This window comes from Apus apus, chromosome 2, assembly GCF_020740795.1.
Source record: "Apus apus isolate bApuApu2 chromosome 2, bApuApu2.pri.cur, whole genome shotgun sequence".
NCBI lineage: Eukaryota > Metazoa > Chordata > Aves > Apodiformes > Apodidae > Apus > Apus apus.
In genome coordinates, this window is record NC_067283.1 from 42,333,508 (window position 1) to 42,361,008 (window position 27,501).

General features: G+C 38.6%; 1 protein-coding gene across 2 annotated transcripts in view; it reads right to left on the reverse strand.

Moving 5' to 3' along the window:
* The window catches only part of GADL1 (glutamate decarboxylase like 1), an 84,482-nt gene that overhangs the window by 34,387 nt on the left and 22,594 nt on the right, over positions 1 to 27,501 (reverse strand). For both annotated transcript variants that reach the window (XM_051612904.1, XM_051612905.1), the window contains 6 exons: positions 24,137 to 24,253; positions 18,024 to 18,088; positions 17,685 to 17,766; positions 11,298 to 11,497; positions 4,461 to 4,512; positions 1,277 to 1,366 (listed from right to left, as the gene is read on the reverse strand). In XM_051612904.1, coding sequence (XP_051468864.1) covers positions 1,277 to 1,366; positions 4,461 to 4,512; positions 11,298 to 11,497; positions 17,685 to 17,766; positions 18,024 to 18,088; positions 24,137 to 24,253 — 606 coding nt within the window. The remainder of the gene's footprint in view (positions 1 to 1,276; positions 1,367 to 4,460; positions 4,513 to 11,297; positions 11,498 to 17,684; positions 17,767 to 18,023; positions 18,089 to 24,136; positions 24,254 to 27,501) is intronic.

Consider the following 27,501-nt stretch of genomic DNA (forward strand, 5'->3'; position numbering starts at 1 on the left):
TAAAATCAATTGCTTGCTCACGGCATTTTTAAGACATATTTTTCCTTAATTATTGTCAGATATGCAGGTCAAAAAAAAGGAAGATTGATTTCTGGATAAGCTGAATAACTGATGTTAAAATGTTGTGTGGAAAGAAAATTTGAATTAAAGCATTTTAATGCTCATTTTAGTGAAATGATGGGAATATTCAGGAAGCAACTGGAGTCAAGAAACTGTACACAACCCCATCCACACATCAATGGCATAAGGCAGCAACCTCTCCAGTCTTCATCTTGTTATAATTTACACCTTGCTGATCAGTATGCATTTCTTCTTGCCCAGCCATGTATTTGTACTAATCAATGTAATACTAATATAATGATCATGCTGTTCGCATCAGCAATGCTAGAACAAATTGACATTATCTGGAAAAGTCAAGTCAGCCTTATTTTTTGTGACCCAGTGCTGTCATCTCATCTGCTCACTGATACACATTGTGCCCCCAACTAGCCCTTAGTATCCAAAAAAGAATATAATACACATCTATGTACATGTAATATACACATCAATGTTTTAGTTTCAAGTTTTAGTAATAAATTCTAGGAAAAAATAACTGCAGAACACCAAAGCTGCTACAGAGAGGAGCAAACAAGGGATTAAATTCCTCACAGAATAACTTATTTAGTAAAACATAGTATCACAGCATCTACTGGCTTCTTAATTAAGTCTTAACTATTGATTCTGCACTAGCAGCTTCAAAATTTTACTGCTGCTTTTTTTTCAAGATGTTAATTATTTTCTACCAAGATGGCAAAGAGTTACCAAAATGCTCACCAAGGAAGTTTTTCCCATTGTATTCCTGTTGTTATTTATGGGTTGTTTAACATCAGAAGTGTATTCTTAAGCAGTTTCTCGCTTGTGTTATCATAGATCATTATAGATAATGCAAAGCAAGTTCCAAGGACAACATTAAGTGTGTGAAACACGTAATGAATGCTCTGTCCAGGCAAGAAATGCAGACACTGTTCCTCTTCTCTCAGTTCTGTCATCTACTTAACAGCTTTGATAGTAAACTGAATACTTAAAATTGTCTACATCACTTGCATTAAGAGAAAAATTGATTAGCTTTGTCTAAATAGAGAACAAACTTAGAAATCTTATTAACACCTGTTTAAGGATTAAATTCATATTCTTCTGCTATTTAATGGTGGGCAAAGTCAAAAGGTACTTCATATTCTTATTTGGCACACAAATAAATCAGTAAGCTACAGAAAACACTGTTTATGTGACAACTCACCTGGTGTAGCTTCTGCCAAAATTCAGGTCCTTCCTCCATTTTTCTTAAGCTTGGTGGAATGTACCAAAAGCAAACGTTTGCATACTCCGGCTAAACAAGAGAACAAGTGATTGTTTATGAGATGTAAAAAATGAAAAAATAATACAAAATAGCTCATCAAAAAGTTCTGCTTTATTTTTTTTATGGGAGGGAAGAAAACAAACAAACAAACAAAAAACCAAGAGCCTTTGAGTTTACACCCTTTTCATTAAAACTTTCTCCTCCAACTCATCTTTTGCTTCTGTTTTTTGAAACTTGGAAAAGCTTTCACTGCAGCATATCTCTTCCTGTTGTCAGAAAAAGGAAACCTGTCGGGGTTCCCTTTTCCATTTTTCTTCCAATATAAATACTTAACTCTCTTTTGCTCACTAAAAATTTTGGTTAGGAAAAAAGTGTAAGATAGGCAGAGAGGGGTAACTTACAGATTTAAAAATGGAAGCAACTTTAAAGAGGAGAGTAAGTTTTCTTCTGAGTGTTCTGGTTTTAAAGTGGAAATTTCCTGTGATGTTTTCCACACAAAAGACACAAACTCAGTTTTTTTCACCATTTAACACTTGCACACCTAGTTCTCCTGACCAATGCCAATCTCCTTTTACAATGTAAGATAAACACCACACTGCACAGCACTGGAGTTATTGCTGGCTTTCTCAACTTCCATACTTTAGAAACATCTCAGGACACTTTGCATGGTATATGCCATATCCTGGATGTCTCTTGTCCAATATTTTAGCAGGCCTTTTGAGCAGACTGAGACTTCACATTTCTGCTTCCCTCCAGAGAAATTTTGCCTTTAAACTCAGCAGAGATGTAGCTGCAAGCCTTCTGACAAGAATGGCTGTTCACCATGCATTATAAAATAAGGTATACACAGGTTTTCATTTCATATATGGTTGAGAAAATGTTTCCAGCAGATCAGTCCAGGGTCTCTACGTTTCCTGCTAATTTCGAACAATTTTATTATTTTTTTACCTGTACAGATAACAACAGCATGAGGAAGAGATGTGTCTTCTAATACCATCCTACACTTCCTATTAAAACACTCGTTCGATTCTGAACTATGTTATTTGCAACAGAGTATTTAACTGGGGTCTAGATTACAACATGGATTATAAATTTACACACCCCTCTCCCCTCCCACACACCATCCTCATTAATACTGGTTGAAAGAAAAAAGAGAAGTTAAAAGGGAGCTTGGTAGCTAGCTCACACCTTATCTTTTCCCCACTGTGAATGTGACTGCTCTTATAATCCCAGCCAGTCTCCTGAACAAGGAGAGACCACCAGCTGAGACATGTTCTTTCATGAAAGGCTACTGGGAACTGCTCATATAATTTTCCACCTCACTTCAAAGAATGCATTAAATACAATTTAAGCATCAAGAAGAATATCGTTGTCAGCAGGAACAGAGCTGCAAACCTGCCACCTGCTGCCACTGAATGAAATCAAGTTCAGCTCTTAAGTTCCATTTCTTTCCTCAAAGAGCAGGCATAGAGTACACACATAGACAAAGATCCTGAAAAGGCAGTGGCTTCCTCATGAGCACAAGCACTAGCTTGCTGTTACAGGGTTTATTTTTAAACTATTTTAAATCAGATGGCAGGAGAAGACAGATGGCATATATTACCATATTGCCATTGCCTATACTGCCTTCTGGATTATCTCAGTTTCCTTTCACACATCAATTACATCATCCTTCTCTGAAAATACCATTCATTCTAGAAAAAAATCTTAACTGCCCCTAGCTATGCTTCACTCTGTTTCTGGTTATCTTGTCACAGCTCTTATCCAAACAGGTAAGCAATTATGCCACAGAAGAATTCAAGGGGACCCAAGAACGAATGGCATTTCCAGGCTGTAAAGTGGTTCTTTTCACAGGACTTCCCTCACTGTATGTATCAGTGGATCATATTCCTGACCTTCTTGTCCCAAAGCCCAACTTTCTTTCAGAAAGGGCTTCCTTAACTGGGCCTCAATGCTTCCCAGCAGTCTGTCTTTTAATTTTCACTGATTGCACCACTGCACCCTTGAAAACCTCTTCTTAACCCTTGCTCCACTTCCTTCTCATAGCCCATACTGTAGCACTCCCTCCAGTCCCACTTTTAATCCAGGTGTCCTGTTCCTGCAGGAACTAAACATCAGTCTCTGCTCTCCACAACAGCTTTCACATCTACAGCATACCTGGGCTCTCTGTTAAGCTCTACAATAGTGGATGGAGAGTTTTTAACAGACTTGCCACTTTAGTAACTCCATCGTCTGCTGTTGGCTCAGAATTCTTCCCTCCATGTAAAGTTTTCAAGTTAGTACTTTCCAATTATCAGCTTTCAGTTTTGAAAGGGAAGCTTATATTATATAAAAAATATTTTACAATATTCATATTTCTTCTAGCCTAACCTGGAATGCTCATGTCATCGATAAGTGCAAACCAAATCTGCATCGTTGCAGCTTGTCAGTCTCCATTTGGGATATTTACTTTGTTTCCTCTCCTCCTCTATTTGCACTCTTTCTTCCCATGCTACATAACCCAGCTTTTACACATGTACACCTCCAACAATGCTGTAGATCTTTCTAAAAATGACAGATCTTGTCATTGTCCCCAGATATTAGCCACATTAACCAAAGAGCTAGGGATAGGTGGAAAAACAGAGCTCTTTAGCTCTGCCACCTTTATTCACTTCCCCCCAGGCAAGACCACCAACAGTCAATAAGCTGAAGAGTTTAGCAAAGGCGGGTGAAAAGCACAACTTTTGAGTAGTTTTTAGGAAGATGGATGTAGAAACAGAATTAAGAAGAAAGAAAAAATGGGACTTTAAATGACAAAAAGTCCATTTTTAGGATCAAAATATTCTTCCACCCAGCACAGATTCTTATCTGTAAGGCTGGCAAGGACAGGCAGCCAGGCTCTCCACTTTCACACAAACTGCTCCATCTATACTCCCTGAGGCAACATAGGCTCAGAAGCTAGGAAAATAGTGATGGCAGGGAATCCAGAGCGTGTTATGTGTTTAATCAGATCTGTGCCTCTCCCTTACATAAAGCTTATTAAATTGTATACTTTGAATACAACTTAGAAATTAGCTAACAAAAACAAAATCAAACAGTAGACAGCCCCCAACAACAACAAAAGTTCAGTTCCACTCTCACTTGCCTCCAAGATTAGCTGGAAGCCTTCTCTTTTCTTGATTTCCTCTGCAAGATACCTGTAATTAAAGATGCAGGGGTTTAAAGTACAGAACAAAATAATACATACAAGCAACAACTAAAAAGGTCTTGAACATTTATACACCTTTTTCTTTTTGTTTGCACCAATTTTCTTTTTTCTTTCCCCCTCCTCCAAAGAAACCACAGAGTTAAACCTTATTTCCACCTGGTGTGAAAATACAGTAGCTATCAGTTCCTGGAAAGAAATAAAGGCTACAGCCAGCCAAGGAGCACTGAAGAGAGGCCAAATTCTGTACCCAGGCACAGATTCTCAGTGGAGCCCCACTGCACAAATTGATCCTATTTGCATGAGGCTGTGAACTTTCCCAGTGCACATTTTCATTGATGTTGCCCTCTACCAATTAATTCCTCCATCTCTTTTTCTCAAGTGCTATACTGTGATGCCATGATTTTTTCACGGTCACCCTGACATGTCTTGAACTACTTAGTTCAGTCCAGAATTCAAAAGTTTCCATGTACTTCAAGCCCACCAATTTTCCCAGTACTGTCTTTGTTCCACACCATACCCAACAGTGCACATTTCCATTGTGAGTCATTGCTGATGCACAATAATCCCTGGACATCCTATGCTAATAATGCATCGAAATAACAATTTCTTTCTCTTTCACCTGTCAGTATGAACGACACAGAAGCCTTCAATGGGAATGCGGGTTTGAATCAAAACTTGGGATCCAAACAGTTTAAATTTATAGAATTATTTTTTTTTAAACATGACCCCAACTTCGCCATGGCACACATCACACAGGACACTTTGACACTGCTGGGACTTCCCTCTTTACTCCTCCCCCCTTTCAAATCTTTCACAAAGAAAACTCCAAATAAATTGTCTCAAATTGACACAGCTTTTGCACTTCAAACAAATTTTAGTCCCCTACGTGACAATTTTTCTAACCATAATAAAACTGAGATAGTTAAACTACTGATTGTGTATAAATCTGTTCTTTTGTTGCATTTATTTGGCATTATCCTGCCTGCAGCTGCATTACTGGTCATCAGTCAAATAATTCTTTTATCTGCTACTTGAGAAAGAAAAATATTGCCAAAATAACCCCCTTTGGTCCTATCCACATGCCTGAAACCTGTCCCCACAGGGACACCTCTAGCACGGTTGGATCTGCAACGCCTGCTATTCAGCAGACATGCTGCAGGAACAGGTTGGCTAGGGAGGCAGTAAACAATACCCTAGATGGTATACCATTTTTGAAACAGAGCATGGGGAGTTGTCACACTGTTTATCATTAACAAGTATTGTGCCTCTGACTCATTGCCTTTTAGCACACAGCCCTGCATGTGTTGCACTGCACTGTGAAGATGTTTCCTCTCACTATAACAAGTCAAGGTTTAGGGTCATTTCTGTCATGACCATTTAAATCCTACTGTTGCATTTGTTTGTTACTTGGCTGTTAATGCCCACACTGCTCTTTAGATTGAAAGAGAGGCATCCAGAAAGATAAGTAGGAGGTGAGATACCATGTGAGTGTGTTGGGGGAAGCCTGTTTGTATAGCAGAATTGTCTTAAGTAAAACAAGCTCAATGCTTTTGTCCTATTGATTAAAAGATACTTGCCTGTGCCATAAAACCAATATTCAGCAAAATCAGCAGGCCATTCACAAGACAGCGGCCTTCAATTTGATATTTTTTAATAAATCATGAAAAAGCAACCTACATATGGTCACCTTTTTTTTTTTTTAAGATATTGAACTCTCAGCTATTTTACAATGCTTAATACTCTACCCTCCTACCACAAGTGCTCTTTTTTTTTTTTTTTTACAACACCATCTGATATAGGATATCTGATGTCAGTCAAGCTTACAACACTGTTAATCATGTTCTTAACTACATTGCCAATAGCCTAAGAAGGCAGCCATTAGAAAACATATCACCCATGATTTATCTTGCCAGCAGCATTTGATGGCAGAGGAACAATTTACTCTGTGCATCTTTCCATAGTTGACAGTGGAGTTTTATTATTGTGTCTCAGTTGTAGACTGTCAGAAGGGCTTCAGTCTCAGTGAGGATTGGAGTGCACAGAGAAGTGGTATTTGCTTGAAAGTGAGGGGTGGAGATCTGCTGTGAAAATAGGCATATGTCTGCTAAGAGTGGGTGTCAAGAATCAGGCAGAAAAACAGCAAAGATCCTAAAGTATAAAAGGTAGAGGTGGTTATAGATGCATTCTAAAAGCAGTTTACTTTTGCTTTCTTTTTAGTGTTTCATAAAGCAACACCCCTGCAACAAAGATAATTGGGAGGGAAAAAAAAAACACCAAAACATTTTCTGAAGTGATCAGCAGCATGCTCTACTGTAAGTATTTTAAAAATAAGCCTTCCTAAATAGGTAGCATCACAATATTCCTGGGATATCTAATACACTGGAAACATGATTCATCTCCAGATTAATAAGAATTTATTGGAATAGTCAATAAACAAAGTTTGATGCAGCAGAAACACATGTCTACAATTACCCTAAAAACTTTGCAGCTCTGCCTGGCCATGGGGTAAAAAAGAAACCTTGCTCCAAAGTTCTATAGTCAGTGGACTAGTTCCAGAATTAATCCAGATCTGTGCTGAGGAGCACTGAAACTTTGCAACATCAAAGTAAAACCTACTTTAACAAATCAGGAGAAAGGCTACACAGCTGTTGAACAGTTTGGAAACCTGGCATAGTGCCCAGTAAACCTGATGTCTCAGCTGCAAAGTGCCCGTGCCTGTGCAAACTCAAGACAGGAATGCAGGTAAGGTACAGAAAACACTTCATCAGATAATGACTAAGAATTAAATTTCTTCTTGAATAAAAAAAATGTGACAACCCAGTCATTACTTAGAAGCACCGAATCCTAACATTCAAAGAAAATATTGATCCCAGAAAGGTCATTAATCACCACACTCAAACAACCTCAAACAGTCAAACAACCTTGGCCAGTGACCTTGATAAGGCTGAATTCTCCTACTGATAGTGGAATTAATTACTTACTCTGTACAGACACAAAACAGTACAATGCTTCAGAACAAAAACAAGGTGCAATTTAACCAGAAGATATAAAGGAACACTTAACCAGCCAAAAAATGAGAGGCTTTAAAGAAATAAAATAGAGAAGAAAGTCACAGCTCATTTGGGCTTTTCTGGTTTTGCTCCTTTTTTTTTTTTATTCCTTGAAATCCACTCTGCATTTAGGTAACTGGTATTTTACCTTTTCTTTAAGCGAATTCATTACATTGAGACCATTCCTTTAATTTTCACTGGTGTAAACATTCTTTTCAACTTGGTAGTTCATATAAAAAAATCAAATGGCAATATGATATGGATTACTTTTTTCAACATTAATTATTTTAATTGCTGTAGTGTGTAGCTAGCCCAGGATTTGGTGAACATTTAATTGTGGTTTACCTTGTATAAATTCTGAACAAATACAATCCTTCAAGTGAATTGGTTTTAATGGGTCATTATCTTATTTCAGTGTGATTTACTCTATCAGAAAACAAAACAAGCTGTGCATGGAAGTTTCTTCCCAGCAGCTGAAACACATCAAGTTAGAAACACCTTTTAGCAAGAATTTTGCAGAATTCACTTGTGAAACTCAGTTCTGAAAGACCAAAAACAGTAACATTGAACAGGGTGGACAAGGTGAAGATCACAAGGAAAAGGTGCTCCAGTCCCTAACAGAACACACTGTAAGCATTAAGAACTTCTGCGAACTTGGGAAGAAAAAAGCAAGATGTATTTCTGAAGAATATGCCTGTATATACCTCTACTATATCCTGGCATTAACAGAGTGTCCTCGTACAGATTTTCCCCACATCATCAGCTTTCTGCATTTCCTTAATCATGAGGAATGAAGTGAACAGAAGAATGGCTGATTCACTTCTTGCTAGTCACAGCTCAGAGCCTGGCTCATAGGGCTGCTTTTACTTTAACACCAGAACACGTAAGTTATAAATTAGAAGAGGGTGTATTGGTAAAACTGTCCTATGTCTGGCTCAGATAATATAAATGTTAAACAATGTAGATTATTAGTTTAATTTTGACTTCTATGTTTACCAACATCTATGCTTATTGCTAAATGTAACAATTACTATTAAATATTGTAGCCAATTCAGTAACACAATAAAGACATCAAGAAGAGACTTTTTCTGCCTATCAATAGAAAAAGGAAGACTAGGGAAAATGTAGGCCTGCTGATGACTGAGGTGGGCACCCTGGTGGTAGAAGACACAGAGAAGGCGGAGTTACTGTAGACCTTCTTTGCTTCGGTCTTGTCAAAGTTTGACTCAGGATTGGCAATTAAACCAGAGACAACAATGCTCTCAATCCCCTTCCCCTCCCACCCAGGTAGGAAAGGAGAGAGAGAGAAAAAGAGAGAGACTTGGCTGGATTGGAAACTAAACTAGACAGCTTTAATTAAACACTAATGATAAAAGAAAATATGTACAATTATATACAAATGTGTTCAGGAATGTGCAAACCCCTATCACCTCCCCCCAGCCTCAGCAACTCCCACAGCATCTCCTGAGCTGGAACAGTCCTGAAAAGTCCTGGAGCTGCTGGAGAGAGAGCAGAGTGATGAGGGCCAGGAGAGCTCCAGCCTGGGAGTTGATGGTGATGGGTGGACGGAATCCTCCCTGGATGCCAGCCATAGATGGAAGAGAAGGGAAGAAGAAGCAGAAAGGAAGTTGTCTTCTGTGATCTCTGACCTTCCTCTGAGCTTACGTAGATATATGGAATGGAATATCTCTGGCCAATTTTGCTGTCTGTCTAATTCAGCCTCCTACAGGGAGGCCATCGATCTCCCGGTACTGCCTGAGCTGGCAGGGCAAAGACATGAATTTGGAGTCCCAGCAACAACACAAACATTCCAGCGTTATCAGTCCTCTAACTGGAACATTTACTGCTAGTTTCAAAGAGAGGTTCATGAAGGAAAATTAAGAAATCAGTAAAAGGAAAAGTGGCTTCATCCTGGCTCAAACCAGGACAAGTCTTTTCTGCTAAAGCTGTCCCTCATGAATCCCAGACCCTGGAGGAAAGAGGAAAGATCTGGAGAAAGGAAGACTTTCTCTCGGTAGAGGAGGACCAGGTTAAAGACCTCTTGGCCAAACTGGACACCGATAAGTCCATGGGCCCTGATGGGATTGATCTGTGAGTGCTGAGAGAGCTGGTAGATATTATTGCTGGGACACTCTCCACCATCTTTGAAAGGTCATGGAGAACAGGAGAGGTGCCTGAGGACTGAAGGAAGGCCAATATCACTTCACTCTTCAAAAAGGGCAAGAAGGACGACCCAGGAAACTACAGTCCAGTTAGTCTCACCTCTGTCCCTGGGAAGGTGATGGAGTGACTCATTCTGGATATCTTCTCTGAACATGTTGAAGAACAGAAAGTTATTGGGAGTGTTTAACATGGATTTACCAAGGGTAAATTATGCTTGACCAATCTGCTAGCCTCCTATGATAACATAACAGGTTGGCTGGATGAAGGGAGAGCAGCAGATGTCATCTACCTTGACTTCAGCAAGGCTTTTGACACTGATTCCCATAATATTCTCATTAAGAAACTCAGGAAGTGTGGGATGAATGAGTGGACAGTAAGGTGGATTGAGGGCTGGCTGTATGACAGAGCTCAGAGGGTCATGATCAATGGTGCAGGGTTGAGTTGGAGGCCAGTAACTAGTGGTGTTCCCCAAGGGTCAGTATTGGTCTAGTCCTGTTTAATATACTCATCAATGACCTAGATGAGGGAACAGAGTGTGTCGTCAGCAAGTTCACTGATGATATAGAACTGGGAAGAGTGGCCAGCACTCCAGAGGGCTGTGTTGCTATCCAGTGTGACCAGGACAGGATGAAGAGTTGGGCAGAGGAACTTAATGAGATTTAACAAGAGCAAATGTAAGCGCCTGCACCTGGGGCACAACAACCCCATGCATCAGTATAGGTTAGGGGCTGACCTACTGGAAAGCAGCCATAAGGAGAAGGATCTTGGAGTCCTGGTAGACTGTAAGTTAACAATGAGCCAGCATTGTGCCCTTGTGGCCAAGAAGGCCAATGGTACCTTGGGATGCATTACAAAGCATGTGGCCAGTAGGTCCAGTGAGGTCATCTTCCCCCTTTTTTCTGCCATAGTGAGACCACTTCTGAAATACTGTGTTCAGTTCTGGGCTCCCCAGTTCAAAATAGATAGGGAACTGCTGCAGAGTCCAGAGAAGAGCAATGAAGATGACTAGGGGACTGGAGCATCTCACTTATGAGAAAAGGTTGAGAGAACTGGGATTCTTTAGCCTGGAGAAGAAAAGGCTGAGGGGAGACCTTATTAATGTCTATAAATATCTAAAGGGCAAGTGTAAGGACAATGGAGTGAGGCTCTTTTCAGTACTGCCCTGCAACAGGACAAGGGGCAATGGGTGTAAACTGGAACACAGGAAGTTCCACCTGAACAGGAAGGAAAACTTCTTTATGGTGAGGGTGATAAGGCACTGGAACAGACTGCCCAGGGAGGTTGTGAAGTCTCCTTCTCTGGACACATTCAATACCTGCATGGATGCAGTCCTTTGTGGTGTGCTTTATGGGATCCTGCTTTGGTGGGGGTGTTGGTTTAGGTGATCTCTAGAGGTCGGTTCCAACCCCTAATATTCTGTGAACACTCATTGTTATTGCTATTAGTTCCTCCTATTTTGCACACACCCAAACAAACAAACAAACAAACGCCAGAGCATCAGCAGTGTCAACATTTTGGTCAATTTAACATACTAGACACATTCAAAATTGCAAGGTGGTACCTAGCCAGAGCCAGTGCCCTGTTCACTCTCTCCTCAAGGCCTGTGGTCCCCAATGCTTTCCACATCAGCCAGAATTTGAATGCATCTGGACGTCTGCTGCACTGAATGGACTTGTCACCAGTGTCATAGCTGACATCGTAGAACTTGTCCTGCTGGAACAGGTACGATGCCTTGGCAGAGTAACACTTCTTCAGGAGGCCCTGTTAGAAACACAATAGAGACTTAGATTGTTGATAAGCATTTTCAAACCTTTTTATCTTCACAAGCCAAAGCCTTTTTTCTCTGTCTCTACCAACCACTTGGTAAAATAGACCTGTATGTGCAGGAAACGATCCAAAGTTTATAGTGTGGTTTAAGAACCCTGGATGAATCTAAAGCCAGTGAAGTCAGCACTGTCAACAAGGGAAGTTTTTTTAAGTTATTTTCTTTAAAAAGTCACTGAAGTGTTGCAGGTTGAAGAAGAATTCTGACTCAAATCTCAAGAAACCACTGGAGGGAGTATCACAGAAACAATTGTCCAAAGACATACATGGGTGGGAACGAGGGAGCGGAAGGAGAAGCCTATGTCCACTGCTCTAGTTGAAAGATTGGAAGAACAGCCCCTCCCCTACATGTTGACAAACAGCTGAAACTGTTCCTTCTTTGTGAAACAAAAAACATTATATAAACCACAGTTAGTTGCAAGAAGGAAAGACTTTAGCCCCAAGAAATAAATGTTTAGCCCTTACAGGCAAATAAAGTGACTGAGGATTTAGCCTAGGATATCTGAGTGGGAACACCACAAGGAGATTAGTACAACCCCAATTTTGCCTCTTTTCACAGTTCGTATAATTTTAACATTTGAAAAAAAAAACCTCAGAACAGGTATTTTAGCATATCTTAATTATGGCTTGTAAATGGAATTATTTTTATTCAATGATCTCCAGCCTCCCATTTCTGAGACGCTTCCCAGGCAGAGTTGAGCAGCAGAAAAGAGACGAAGATAAATTAGTAATGTGGCAAGTTCCAGCAAAGAAGAAAGCTAGGAAACAGAAAACACAAAGGCTGTTATAGGTTTAAAGATGCAGGGGAAGAGAAGAGGCATAGTATTGGCCATTGGCTGAAAAACGAAATATGGAAGTGTACTCAGAAAACTATGAAATAGGAAGGTTGGCAGAAAGCAGGTTACAAAAGCAGAGATGATGGTGGACCTAAAAGGAACTGAGAAGATATAAAAGGTTGAAGATTTGCCCGTTAAATTAAAATTGGGTAAGAAAAAGAAACTACAATTTATAAGATAACACTAGAATAGAAATGCAGATGAGGTTAAAAACATGGCTACAGTATCTGATTCAGATCTGCAAACATGCATTTAAGTGACAGTTGAAACAGAAGTCTTCAGTGCAGAACAGACCAAGGAACAGGGTGGACAGCATGACAGAATCTGCTAAACAGTATCTTAAAGAGCAGAATTCATTTTCCAATTTAACATCACTCTTCAATTTGAACCAACTGAAAAAACATTTCATGTTTCATCTTTTTCTCTGCATCTGCTGCAAGCCTGATTTTAAAATGGCTTACAGTGTCTGATATCACTCCTAATCAAAGAGTCATTCCTGTAACAGAGGTACAATTTTTGATCCACACTGCAATATCCTACTGATAACTTTGGAACTGGCAACCAAATTGAAGGAAAAAAGAAAAAAAATCTCAAGGCAAAAAAAATCCAAAGGAGAAATAATCCACTGGCATACACAGAATAAGTCTCCCTCTCTCCTAGGCTTTTCAATTCCCTCTGTCGAATATTAAAAAACAAAACAAACAAAAAACCCCACACCCACTCACCTATTCATAGAGCTCAAAAAGAGAACACCAAAGGTTTCTCCACAGCTTCTACAGGGGTTTGACAATCCCTTTGTAATATCACTGGTTTGCAAAAAGGACAGCAGACTCTGTCTGAATCCTTTAGCTAGAGGACCAGCACATTCAGCCTTGTGAAGACAGTTTATATATATGACAACCTGGGGAAAATAGGGGTCAGTGGCCCCTCTCCCTCTGCAGTGGTCAGAGTGATAATGTGCTGCTGCAGGACATGGTAGTCACAGATGAAAGCCAATGCTGGGCCTTGTTTTTTGCAGTACCTAAGATTCTCACACTCACTTTCCAACTTTCTCAGGAAAACAAAGAAGATTACATTAGAAAGAAAAGGCAAGCACTGAAGCATCTATCCTCTACATTCATGTTTCTAAAGCTTTGTATTCTCTGGCAAGCAGCTTCACAACAGGAACAGGAGTCTGCTTTTCAAACCATTGTGCTCTACTCATTTTGATTTCCATACCTTGATTTTCAGAAGAAATACAAGTTTACTAGACAAGGTATTAAAAAAAAAAAATAAAACAACACGAAAAAACCCACAACATTTAAAAGGCAGTAACAGCCACAAATTTAAGTTACTTGCTTTTTCTCTTACTGACTTTAAAATTTTGCACTATTTTGCTCTAGGGTTGGTCAATGTGGAACTATATTCTGCCTTATCAGAATGTAATACAACAGAGGACATCACAGGATATTAGTTCCCTTCATTCCTGTTGCCAAAGAAATAATAACTTTTGTTTGTCACAAGAAACCTCAACTCAGCTGGTAACACTACAGAAAGACTGAGAAGTTCACTTAAGATCACAGTACAGCTGCACAGTTTCATAGCTTAAAAAAAATGCTCTAGAGCTAAAACACAACAAGAACAAACAGTTCAATATCCCTGAGTGAACTCAAATTCACGGAAACATATTTCCTTTGGAGAAAAAAACAAAAACAAAAAAAACAACCAAACAAAAAGCCAACAGGTACTGTCCTACTCTCCTGGTGCATCTGAATCTGACAAGATGTGCTGGCTTGATGATCCTTTTCCACATGCTTTTCTTACTAATAATGCAACACACTAAAGAAATCCTGCAGCTGCCCTGGAAAGGAATCAGGGAAGTAGATATATCCTTGAGATACTGCTAATGATGAGGAAGAGATTACACTGTAGATAGCTACCATGATCACCTCAATCAATTATATTCTTTGCTGAACTCAGATTTCATCAACTACATTCTCTGAAGCTTTCTTTTTAACCAGTAAATGAAAATTCTGCTCATTACCAAGAATTGACTGCTAATTACCTAATCTAGTGCTACATTCCAAAGCTTCACAGAACTTTGGCATTGGTGAAAACAATTTATTAAATAACACCTCTATTTATACTGTTACAATAACCACTTTCATATGGATTATAGAAAGGACAAATTGGAGTAGCTCTGTGGTCTTAAGTCCCAAGACTGATTCATGGCATTTTAAGAACATAGAAGAACAAAGTTGGCTCACTGTTGTTTTTATAATATCAGTCCATCTAGGTTTGTGTTTAGACAATCACTGCAACTCATGCTACAGCAATACAAGTGTTTTCTGAGTAAGTTCATCTTATTACAGAAGTAATGAAAGTTACTCAGGGCATGGCAGTGAAAAAGGGATAGCTGTGCATTTCTTGAGTGCTTTAAGCACTGACGAACTGTAGTCATTGATCTGAGCCTTTAGAGAGGACTAACCAATCTCTCTTAGCCTTTGGTGAAAATGCTTCTCACTTCTAATCAAGTCAAACACATATTTCTCTTTTCTGCCTCTACCTTCTTTGGAAATCGTTCCAATTTTGTTTCACTAAGGCTGGAAGATACTCTTTTATCAGCATTTCCCTGCAGTTTATCTTTTTTTTTTTTTTTAACAAAGCTGTATAGAAAAAAATTAAATACATAATAGTCTAGTTGCAACATCTTAAGCCTGTTAACAATGCTAGACTTCATGCTTTATTGATAAAATGTGGGAAAAAAGCCAAACCAAACAAAAACAGTCACTATAATTTTGCTGATGGGAAATTAGGTTTTTACCACTACATTAGAAATAGAATTATTCCTTCTAAATATTATCTTTCATTATATAAAGTAACATACAAAGTGTGTGGTTGTAAAACAACCTATACATTAAAAAAAAAAAAAAAAAAGAGAGAGAGAGAGAAAGAATAACTGAAGGGGATTATTTGTCTGTTTATAATCACCTAACTCTAATCCTGAGGTAGTCCACAGATTTCAAAGCAAATGGGAAGACAGGCTAACAAAACTGACTTAATCAGACACTCAAAGGGAACTAGGGCTTGATTCATAAATGGGACTTAGCATCTAAATTTAATATTCTATTGCTCTGATTTCTTGCAGAATTCTCCACTTCAGAAACTACCTGGGGTTTCTTGAACATCCACTAGCAGATCAATGTGTGCCAAACTCTTCCAGCTCCCACTGATGAATCTTAACCACAGTGTGAAGGAATTATGTTCACATATAAATGAGTTCTTCCTCTGCAGCCATAGGTATTTATGCAATTTAGGAGCAGTTGAGCAAGTGCCAAAGAGAGAAACCTATGCACATATTCTTCACTTCTCTTACTGGTGTGAAAATAGCATTTTTAGTGGGAAACTGGATTCAGCTGCCTGTTCTGGTAAGGAAAGGATAAAAGTGAATCAAGGCCTTTATGCCAAAGTGTCTTAAATACAAATTTGATCTTATTTTCTTAAGGATTTATATTCCAACACTTTCAAAAGCTGATATGAAAGTACTCAAAGTTGTACATGCTTCTATTTGCCTATAATGACTGCACTGACACACACACAAAGCATCCAAGTGCCAGTTTTCCAGGAATTAAATACACAGTAAAGCACTCTCCCCTCCTCATGTAGAGAAATCTTCTGCTTTCCAGAACGTGTCTCGCTGTACAACAGTGATTTTATGATCAGTAATACTTGTGTTCTGATCCCTCAATGGCCCAGGATTCGGCTCTACAAGAATTTCCAGCATATCTAGCTGTGATTTAGAAGTGGAATAGGATTGGTCTACCAGACCTTTCACTCCATGGAAGGAGAACATAGAAAGGCTGCCAGAGCCCTGAACCTGGAACAGTGTTTATAAAGTGACTTAAATGCCAGAGCAGCTAGAATATTTAATTCCTCTCTGTTTTTTCCCCTCTTTCTTTCTGAGAAATTTCCACCATGCAGCCCAAGTAGTTTAATCATTACCTGGGGCTACACTTATGTACTGGGCCTAATTAGTTAAAAATCTAGCCCCGAATTCTTCCAAAGCCTGCAATTAAGATACCACATTAATCTTAGTCAATAAATTCATTCTGTTTGGTTTTGTTCCTGGAATAAGAGTGAAGTGATGGATGGGTAGTCATGGAGTTTAATTCTCTTTAATCCCACAGACTCCAGTCTATGGAAATGAGGAGATACCCTTCTCCTTTCTGACCTGCCATGTCTCACTCCTAACTTGGAGGACTCGGTTCCAAGAGAGTGCTGATTAGCATCTATGCTTCTGTGGTCTTCATCAGTTCTTACTACCAGAAGCTAGTAAGCAATTACACAGACAGCTAGCCACTCGCAATTGAGCAGAAACTATCAGATGGTTTGAAAGAAATTTATAAATGTTTTTTTAAAAAACAAGGTCACAAAATAGTGATGCAAACTTCAGGGGCTCCATACATTCATGATGTTCAGTCATTCATAACTTATGAAGTATAAGCTAAAATTCACCACTGATGGTCAACAATGGGCATAAATTTTAGCAGCACTGAGTTTGAAATGGGGCTTGAAATACTTGACTTCTTACTGGTTTCTTCATTATGATAGAAGAATTCCACAAATCTATTAGCAAGGACTTTTACCACACTGCTGAATCATCTCATTTTTGAGCTGTTTGAGATCAGAGCTCTGCTGCTTGCTTGACTTCTTAATTTGTTATGGCTTTTGGAAAGGCTAAGTCACTCTGGCGATAAGGAAGAAATAGGAATGTGGAAAGAAGGCTGGGCACCTTTACCTGTGCGTGCTCCCACTTCTATCCCACTCCTTTCCTACTCCTTTCCCACTCTGGTGCACCAATGTAAGGGATGCAAAGAGGAATTCTGCCTACTTTAAACAGAGATGCAGTACTGCTGCAGTCCCGATGGATGACAGCTATTCTGAGGACTTTGACAAGCTCGGTGTTTAAGTGCTGCAGACCCGGGTGACAAAATACTCAATTCTGAATGCAAATCATGTACAGAAGTTAACTAACAAGGGCACCAGCTGAAAAATTTGACCACTGGTGAGTACAGTGACTTAGATTGGCTTGACTCTTACTCTCTTTTTCACTCTTATTCACCATTTCTTAATTTTGTGGTGACATTCAAAATAATATTATACATATATTACAATATATGCACACTGACTTGCAGTAGTTTTCTAATTATTTCCACTTCCATATTACAGCAATGACAGTCTACCACATTTTAAAAAAAAAAAAAAAAAAAAAAAAGGGAATTAGAAACAAAGAGGACAGGATGACTTACAGAATTGTCTTTCACCAGAAGAGCACAGCACTGGATTCCTGCCAACAGCATTTTATGGGGATTCCAGGCAACAGAATCAGCCCTACAAAATTTGTAAACAGAGAAGGGAGGTGGAAATTGCACCAATAACCATGGGTACTAGAGAATTAAAAATGGCCAAACACAATCCAGCAGACAAATCAGATTCCCCATTTTTTGTCCACACACACTCATAGGTTTAGAAATCTCTCCAATTAATAGTAATATGTACTTTGGAAAACGCAGCTCGCACAGGGGCCACCAGGCCACACACCTTCCATCTCAGTCCCCAGTATGTGCCCATGAACTAAACTAACTTACCTGTGGATGTCATGAAGAAGTCTGCAATGCTTCCTTGAAATCAGAGCTGAACCACCCCAAGAAGCCTGTTGGAACATGTATAGAGTGAGGACAATATAATTTCTATAAATTCTGTTGATAATGCTTCAACTAATAATTTCTGAAGACATCTTAGCTCATTTAAAAATTAGTTTACTACACACCCAGTGGGCTAAATTTTGCCATTAGTATCATCTACTGAAATAAAGATGGCAGTCTGGGAGTATGCCTAAATAAGAGGTGCTGAAGGTTTATGCCACTATGTGAACTACAAACTACACTGCCCTTTCTGTGTAAGCAAGAGCTAAAACTGAAGTGTCCTTGGCATAGCCAGACCCATTCCTGATGCTGAATCAGAGCTGCTTCCTTTCTCCCAGCCTAAACCTAAGCAGTGAGAACAGAAAGGTCCACTTTGTGTATCTTCTTCCTGTTAGCCACTTCCTTTCCGAGACATTTACAAGGGAAACAGTAGAGAATCATAATCTCTGCTAATTGCAAAGTTCAGGCTCAGATTTTCTACAGAGTTTGAATATGAAAAGCAAAGTCAGTGAGTAGGCAATAGCAACATTTCTGTTAGCAGCAATCCAACAGACATTAAAATGGGGTAAAACTCACTACATCACCCTCAGGGCATCTAAGAATCATTTAGGCCTTCTCTGTAGGGAGGAGCCCTCCACTGAGACTTCTTACTGAGTTTCATCTTATCTATTCTAGATACCGGTCTTTGGGTGACACCTTTTGCAGCTGTCTCTCTCTATGGACTATAGAGGGAACCCAGTCATGAGGCTTTTATTAGACAAGTTTAGTTTCTGGGCAGTTTGAGTCAGGGGAGGTGATTCTCATCCATGAATTTTGCAAGGACAAGATTTCATGCACCAGATACTGCGAATCTTCAATCCTTAAATAAGAATAGTTGTCCACAGGGGTGCGGTGAGGAGAACATGCAACAAACAATATCCACGTCATACACTGCATTTGAGACATTACTATTAAATATGAAAAAAAAAGAAAAAAAAAAAAAGAAGGAGGGCACAATCCACTTAGACATATTTCATGTTGTCCTGGTTTGAGCCAGGATTAAGCCAAATAAGCAAGGTTCCTCAGAGACACAGGATGCACCAGCCCACCAAACACACCTGGACTCAGCTTATTAAAAAAAAAAAGAGAGTCATAAATTTTGGGCTAATGAAGAAGAAATTATTGATGAGAATATTCTTTATCTGAGCATGGAGAACATATGCTTGTTTGGCTTTTGTTCTTTTTTTCCTTAAAAGAAACAGATGTGATAGCTGATCTATGAATTTAACAATGGTATTTTTTCTGGGCCATACATTAGGAATAAGACCTGCTGTCTCTGGGAAACAGGAGCGGTAAAGGCTCACAAGGGAAATGAAAGGTTAATAACTTCTCTTAACACATGTCATTCTCATTAATGCTGTACATTAATGTACCACATCATATTTTATGTTGTCATGCTAACATCTTCCTTGCTGAGGAGAGGGCTGCTGCTCAATCTACAGGCAGGACCTAAGGCAGGAAATTATTTGCCTCAAACCTCACAGTAAGCCTGTGGCAGAGCCATGACCTGAAACTGGGTTTCTGCAGCTAGGCCAAATCAGCTATATTAAGGGAAGACAATCACACTGACCTTCCTATTCATACACAGATTTTACTCTTCTCATTCTGAGATTCAATATAGTTAAAACAGTCAAGCTATTCCCTTAATTTCATAATTCATAACCAACCCATTGAAATACAATAAATCTCAGAAAAAATTGCATACAAGGGTGTCTGTATGTGAAAAAGTTGATATTTTTACACTGTCTCTGAAAAAAAGGACTTGAAAGGCCCTCATCAAGAGATCACCTCAATAGTGTACCACCCCCAAAGGCAGGATCAGCCATACTGATCTCATTTCTGTCAAACACTTGTCTATTTCTAGAGATTATTTATCAATAACACACCTGGCTTGTGAGTAGCATCAAAGTGAAAAATACAGTGCAGAGATACATCAGAAATTCCTGCCTCCACAGCACTATTGGCATTACTTTCTGCCTTTGTTTTAGGAACTACTGCTGGAGATCTGGAAGAGAGATGTGATAATGCTAGAGGTCCAGGCATCTCCACCAGCTTTCAATCTCTCCTTGAACCACAGTATGACAAAATGAATTCACACTCCATGCTTCTTTACTTGATTCAGAGACTGAGTGCTTTGGTATCCAGGGCCCACAAAAACAAAAAGCTAATGAGAAGGCACCTAAGAAGACTGAGAAACACTGGCTTTGCCTAATTTTAAAGAACTCTAGTGCTAGAGGCTGCACAACTTAACCAGTTAATTTGTGTTTAACAGTAACAACTTCACTGATTTAAAGGATCAATCCTAAACAGTGTTACCAATTGTCATACCTGCAGTGGTCAAGGGATGGATTATTAATTTTGTTTTTGCAGCAGCTTTTAAAGCATCTGTAGACTATTACATGTTGTCTCTTTGTGTTTTCTAGTTAAAATAAATCAGCGCTTTAAATCTTTCCTCATTGGTCATAATTTCTAGATATGGTTCTGTTTATCCTCACTGCTTTACTATTTCCTAATCTTTCTCCTGTAGGTCCTTAACCTTGAAATGTAACTTTTTATTTGCACACAATCTAGATAAAACAAATAGAGCACCAAGCAGAAAGAGATAATTGTTTTATGTATCTTCTTCATGCAGTTCTGACAGACATTTGACCTTATTTGAAAACGTTTACAAATTCTGATTTGTGACATACTGCAAACACCAGATCTTTTTCTGAAGATGTGCTGTTGAGTCAACAATCCTCCATCTCTGTTTGTGTATTTATTACAGCTTCAACGTAGAGTTCTCCCTTTATTGAACTGTAGCCTAGTTTTTTCCACTTTTTTCTCCAAACTGTTGAGAGCTCTTTGATTTCTAATTCTGTCCTCCCACTGTCTCTTGCAGCAGTTTTATGTCATTTTCAAACTTAGCATATTCTTTTTCATCCAATTAATGAAAATACCAGATGATTTCTAACCTAGGATGGACCTTTGTGGAATCCTACTCAAAATTTCCTCCCCTTTCAGCAGTCAACCACTGGTAACTGCTCTCTGAGTATGATTTTCCAGCCAGGTTTTCACTCACTATCACAGCTGCAGCTTAGCAATGTTTCTCTGGCACTCAGAGAAGAGAGACACTAAGTTTAACTGCTTCTCCTCCATCCATGAGACTAGATAAGGAACGTAGATTGTTCAAACTAGATTGACACTTTTTGTTTATGACAAATTCAGCTGAGAGCAATGCAGGGTAGCTCAAAACATGGAGATAATTACTGTAACTGTTTCCCATGTGATGTAATTGGCTACTAGGTATGAGAAAATGACTGTTTCATATGCAACAAACTGCTTTCAGCTGAACAATGGGAATCACAATGTTCACAGTGTGATTAAACTACCAAATTAAGCACAGGCAAATAGGTCAAGCACAGTTTTCTGTACTGGCCTAGACGTGGGAAAAAAAGTCAAAGTATGGACCAGCAGGGGAGAAATACTCATACTTAATATTTAAAGCTGCATGTTCATAACACGACATACCTAAGTGCTGGAGATCGAGTGCATATTGATGATGCAAAACAAGTCATTAAGAAAGGCATCACAGATGCATGATAGAATACAACAAGCTACTGGAATGCACGTAAAAATCCTGTCACGTACATAAAATAAGCCTGGTTATAGTCTCTACACACAGGCTGTTGAATGGCTTGACTGCTGAGACAGTTTGGGCTTTTTGGTATTACCATCTTAAAACAACCTTTTCCTTAACCCCATTTTCCTCTTCAGGTTTGTCTCCACGTGAAAGCTTATCTACTATTTCTGACTTGGCTGAAATTTATCTTCCTGAAACCCATTGATTTTATGTTGACATTCTCCCTTTTGCCCTTCCTAAGAATCATGAGCTTTATCACTTCATATTTAATGAAAAGAGATTCCCTAAGGCAAACATATCAATTTGTGGGATCAGAAAATATTCTGAAATTAGATACATCAGTATAAATCTGGAAATAATACCACTGACATTCACGTAAGATATTCTTATAAACATCTCTTGAGACCATCTGCAGTAGATAATCCTGATTATTATCAATGATACGCAAAAAGTCCTAAATTAGACAGAACTTTCCTAGTTTTTAAATATTTGGTTTAATTGTACTGTAACTTTCTTCCTCCAAAGGTACAGCAGGCCCAAAAAGCAGTATTCACTTGCTATAAATCAGACTGCATAACATGTAAATCATTCAATAGGAAGCCAGGCCGTTCAGAGGAATGTAGATCCTCAGAGCTTTCAAGTATAATATTCTTGCTTATAAGGCTAGAAGAAGGTAGGCTTGCTTAAAAAACAAAGAAAAAATACAACTCCTCACTGTTCCTTATACACTATTTCTGAATGTCAAATGCCTGTACTTCTTCACATATTGTTCTAGTAAAGCTGTTTCTAAATGGTGCTCTAAGTGACAAATTGCTCCATTTACCATAGTACATTTGTATATATGCCCGGTGTCACTTACATGACAAGCTTTCAGTCTCTTCTCCATACCCTGTTCCAATATAAATACAGCTAGAAACTTTAAACAAAACAAAACAAATTAAAGAAACAACCATGCACTCAACTCTTTCTAGAGCGTGAAAGATGGAAAAAAATACTGACAGAACTCCAAAGAACCACTGAGAGGTTCATAACATGAATCATATCTTAACAGAACAATTGCTCTTCTAGACCATAAACCATATTTATTACTCTACATTTATCCTTCTACCAGGAATCAATTAATATGTGACAGCTACAGTCACTGTTCCAACAGAAAATTAAGACATTCACTGACTTTTTTACCTTAGCTTAACATGAGGCAAAGTTGGAAGAAGAAAATTAATTCTTTGCAAAACACTATACATCCCACCTAACTCTAGCTATTCACCCACCAGGAGTAGCTGAGGAGACTACTCATTGTCCTCCTACAGCCATTGGAGATAGTTCCAGCCATGCCCTAATGCTGTAATTCACCTAAGATCCAACACAGACTGAAAACAAATCTTTCCACCAACTATATGCAAGAGTCCAGTGCCTAATGTGAATGCTGCACTTCTGCTGAAAACCATCTGGATCATTCTCACCAGCACACAGTCACAAGGAAGCTTTGCTTTAAATACACTTTAAATACTAGGGCTAAGTTCTTCTGACTCTCAGATACAACAATTTTATCAATGTCTGTTAGACATTTATTTGAACACTCATCTCAGTCTACATGATTTTTCCTTAAATATTCAACATTAAACAAACACTTGTAAAATTTAAAGTGGGTCTAAAAATCTCCATATATGTTGCTACAGATTCTCATTGCTCCATGGCTTTTAGTCTAGGCATCCTGGATTTGTGGCATTGCAATATAATGAGAATACAATTTTAGACAAGATGAAGAGACCTACTTTTAGAAAAACACATTTACAGCTAACTCTTTCAGATTAAAAAAAAAAAAAAAGACTCAATGATTATCTCAAAAAGGTTCATGAATGGATTTTAATATCCAAGCCTACAATTATAATGATATGAGACAAGAATAATTTCTGAACCATTTACAAAATTGTAAGGAGATCTACAAGAGACTCAAACCTGTAAATATGAAAAGATACATTTATGACTGGTTGAGTCAGAAATGTACCTTTATTTTAACTTGTGTGAACCATATACCACAATTCTAATGTGTCCAATCTCCAACAGCATGTGGAAAAAACCTGAAGTTATATTTTTATATAATAACACTTGAAGATTTTTTAGGAGGTATCAAGGAGGAAGAAGAAACTGATTTTAAAATAATTTTGAAATATAAGCTGACAACAAAATAGCTTTGACTGTTTGTCACAACCACATTATTTGCTGTTTTTCAAGACATGGAACAGAGACAAATCAGAATGTATTGCTGTTCTCTATAAAAAAAAAGTTATTAAAGCCCAGCTAAAATCCAACTACACAGAAATATCAACAGTCAAAGAAAAAAGCAATTATAAAAAAGCAATACTAAACAAAACTACACAGTATACAAACTCACATCAATGTGAAGCCAGAGGGCATGCTTTTCACAGACATCAGCAATTTTATCCAGAGGATCAAATGCTCCCAGCACTGTTGTGCCTGCTGTAGCACAGACAAGAAATGGTGTTGACCCCTACAATAAGATTCAAAACAAAACAAAAAGTCATTTGCACTGCTCATTTCTTCCAGTATATCTGCAAAGCTAAAGTATAAAAAGGTCTAGGAATAAGTGACAAAGATGCAATAGTCTACATTTTAGTCTCCCAGCAGAAAGTACTGCTTTTAAAAGCACCGACTCCTCAATAAAAAAAATAAATAAATAAATTTAAATTTCCAGTTAACGCCATCCCAGGGCAGACTTCAGCAGCTTCAGACTGTTTTGACAGATGCTAGTTTTGTCAAGATGAAAACATACCAGATTTTTGACATCTCTTTTTACACGCAGATTTTAATTTCTCAGTCTTCCACATTTTACTACCACATTTGCTGCTGTTCTGCTGAATGAAATCAAGCTACCAGCTCAGCCAGCAGCCTACCCATGCAAGGAAAGGGCTCATCCCTTTAGGGTTTCCACTTGCATTGTCCCTATTCTCTGCCTGGTGAAGAGGAACCTTTAGTTAGGGAACATGATTTGCCTTCGGCAGCACTGGCACGGCTCATACAATAAGTGGGACAGCCATCGCCACCTGAACCCAGTGCCTGGTCTACAGCAAAACACTGTTACCTTTCTCCTGTCTCTGGAGGGACAAAGAAAGGAAGCACTGTAGATGGTAACTGAATGCAAGGAGAGACCACTGGAAATCTCAGCCAGTTTTAAGGGTAGGTAGGTGGATAAGGTGGGACTACTATTGTCTGGTTGCAGCCTCAGGCAGCCAGCACAGGCCCTCCGCTTTGGTTGCAGTGGCCTTCCTTGTTGCTTTTCCATTCAACTAATAATATGAGAGGCAACTACACTAGCAGACCAGGTCACATATCCTGACAGATATATGTGCCTGTGCCTACTTAGGAGTAGAAACCAAAACAATGAAAAGAATTAGTGGAATCTGTAATTACTCCACAAAATTGAGCTCTCACAATGACTGTGCAGTCTCATTTGCTGGTAAATACATGCTGAAGGAACTCCTTTGCATGTTTCAGCATCTAGCCCAAAGCATGACAATGCAGTTACTGAAGTGGCACTGAAGTTGTTATTAAATTCTACAATCTGGGATCCCTGGAGTTCATTTGCAGCAAATTAAATCTCTCGGATGATGTAAGTGTTCCTGCTGATGTAACTCAATGTAGCTTCACTGAAATCAGACATCAGCTGGAAAACCAAACTCTACACATGAGTCTTTTAAATATTTTTAAGTGCTGCCCCTTTTAAACATCTATTACAGAGACAGACAGTTTGATTCATACTTCTAGAATAGTGAAGAGGACTGTTAGAATGGTGCATAAATATTATTTATTTGTATTTTAAAATTTCTTGACAAATTGCTCAAACAGTCAAAACAATATTTTAATTCATGTACATTAATCCCATACATTCACAATTAACTTTTTGGTCATTCATTCCTAGTAAACTCACAATAGTCCATCAAACTTACAAAACAACCTGAAGCTCAAGTACAGTACACACTTGCAACTGAGGCAAAGATGTATTTGTTGTACTTAACAGTTTCTGTTAGTATTCTCATCAATTTTCTCCCACAGCTGTGTCAAAGCTCCCCCAGCAGCCAGCTGGTAACATGACTGAATATGGGGACCAGTCTAAGATCTCTACAAATTACAAAGATTGTTACCATTACTTTTTTTCCCCATAAATAAGGGAATTAAATTTTTATTTAGCTATATTGTCTAGAAGAATAAATCTTCATGACTAAATCCCCTAAAAAGAGGCCTAGGACTCCAGCTACTCATAGTCAGTGATCATTTTGTACTCCTACCGCTAGTAAATACATTGTCTATTGTCTAGAGTCATTAGAATATTTACTGTAATTTACTGTAGTGCCCTTCTGTAAGAGTTGTAACATAGTATTTTATCAAGGACAGACACACTTACTGAAGCTCTGATGAAATGAAAAACTGCCTATACCTGTAATATCCATCAAAATGCAAGTGAAATAGTGTTTCTCCTGTAAGCAGAGCATTTAAACATAGAACATTTGTTTTTGAATTAGAGCATCATGCTGAGGTTAACTTCTAAAATCATAAATGTCAGATGATTTTTTTAAGATAACTACTACATTTATCGTTACATAAACAAAAAAAAATTCTGTGTTTTTTAAGAGCAAAAATCTCATTCTCCTGTCAGCTTGCTTCTTCTTGCTTTGTTTTACTTCAGTCCTTTTTTTCTTAAATGGATAAAGTACAGATGTCTTCCATGGCTAACGCAAAGTACAGAAAGAGGCAAGCGAGAGAGTTTGCTAGGTAGTTAGGGTTACCATGTATGAATAGTTATGCTATCGAGCATGAAACTCAGCGGAGATGTTTGTTTGGCAGAAGATGTATCTAAATCAGGTCTTAATGAAAGTTCCTGCAGCCATGCCAGTACATGCCAGGACAGCAGTGCCTTGGCTTCTCTATCAGCCAAAAGGGTAGAGTTTCCCAAGTTAGGATTCCATGGCAGGCATCGTTGGCACCATGGATATTGAACTAATTGCTTGGTATTCATAGATCATGGACTAAGGGCTGAGCTCTGCGTACTACTGCTCTATGCACAAACTGAAGTGAGAAATAAGGTGAGCTAATCAAGCCAAAAGAAGATGCTCTGTGCATCTGTGGATTCACATTCAGTCTTCCGAGCTCTCTAAAATAAATTATGGTGACTATAGTAAGTACTGTCTTACAGATTGTGTGAATGTGTGATAATGTTGCCTATACACACAGAGTACATTTCCAAATGCTGGCCTTTGACTTTCTTACTTGGCAAAGTCCCTGGGGGAAAAGAGGCACAAGACGGAATCTCTGCACTCTTGCTACAGTACTAGAAAGGACCAAATTCAACATTTGTACGATACTTTAAGAGACTAAGCCACATGTTAAGCTCTTGCTCACTGCAGAGGATAGAGAAATATCTGCTGTAATTAGCTGAAAAACCTACAGTTTTCATTTACTGTTTAGAAAAAACAAATACTGCATCCATTTAGAAAAAGGATCAAGGGCAAAAGAAATCCTCAAAGAAATGTGCTAAATACTTCAGAGCAGCATTGTACTCAAGACTTCCATTAGCAGTAAACACCCTGTGGAATTTTTCTTCCTCATTAGAGCAGAGCACCTAGAAGTTTTGGCTTGGCCTACAGGTTTGTGGCAAACAGATTGCACCTGTATGAAGACATGGGTACATTAACTGCTCCATTTGTAAGATTTCACTCACTCTTGGTTTTCCTTTCTTTCACT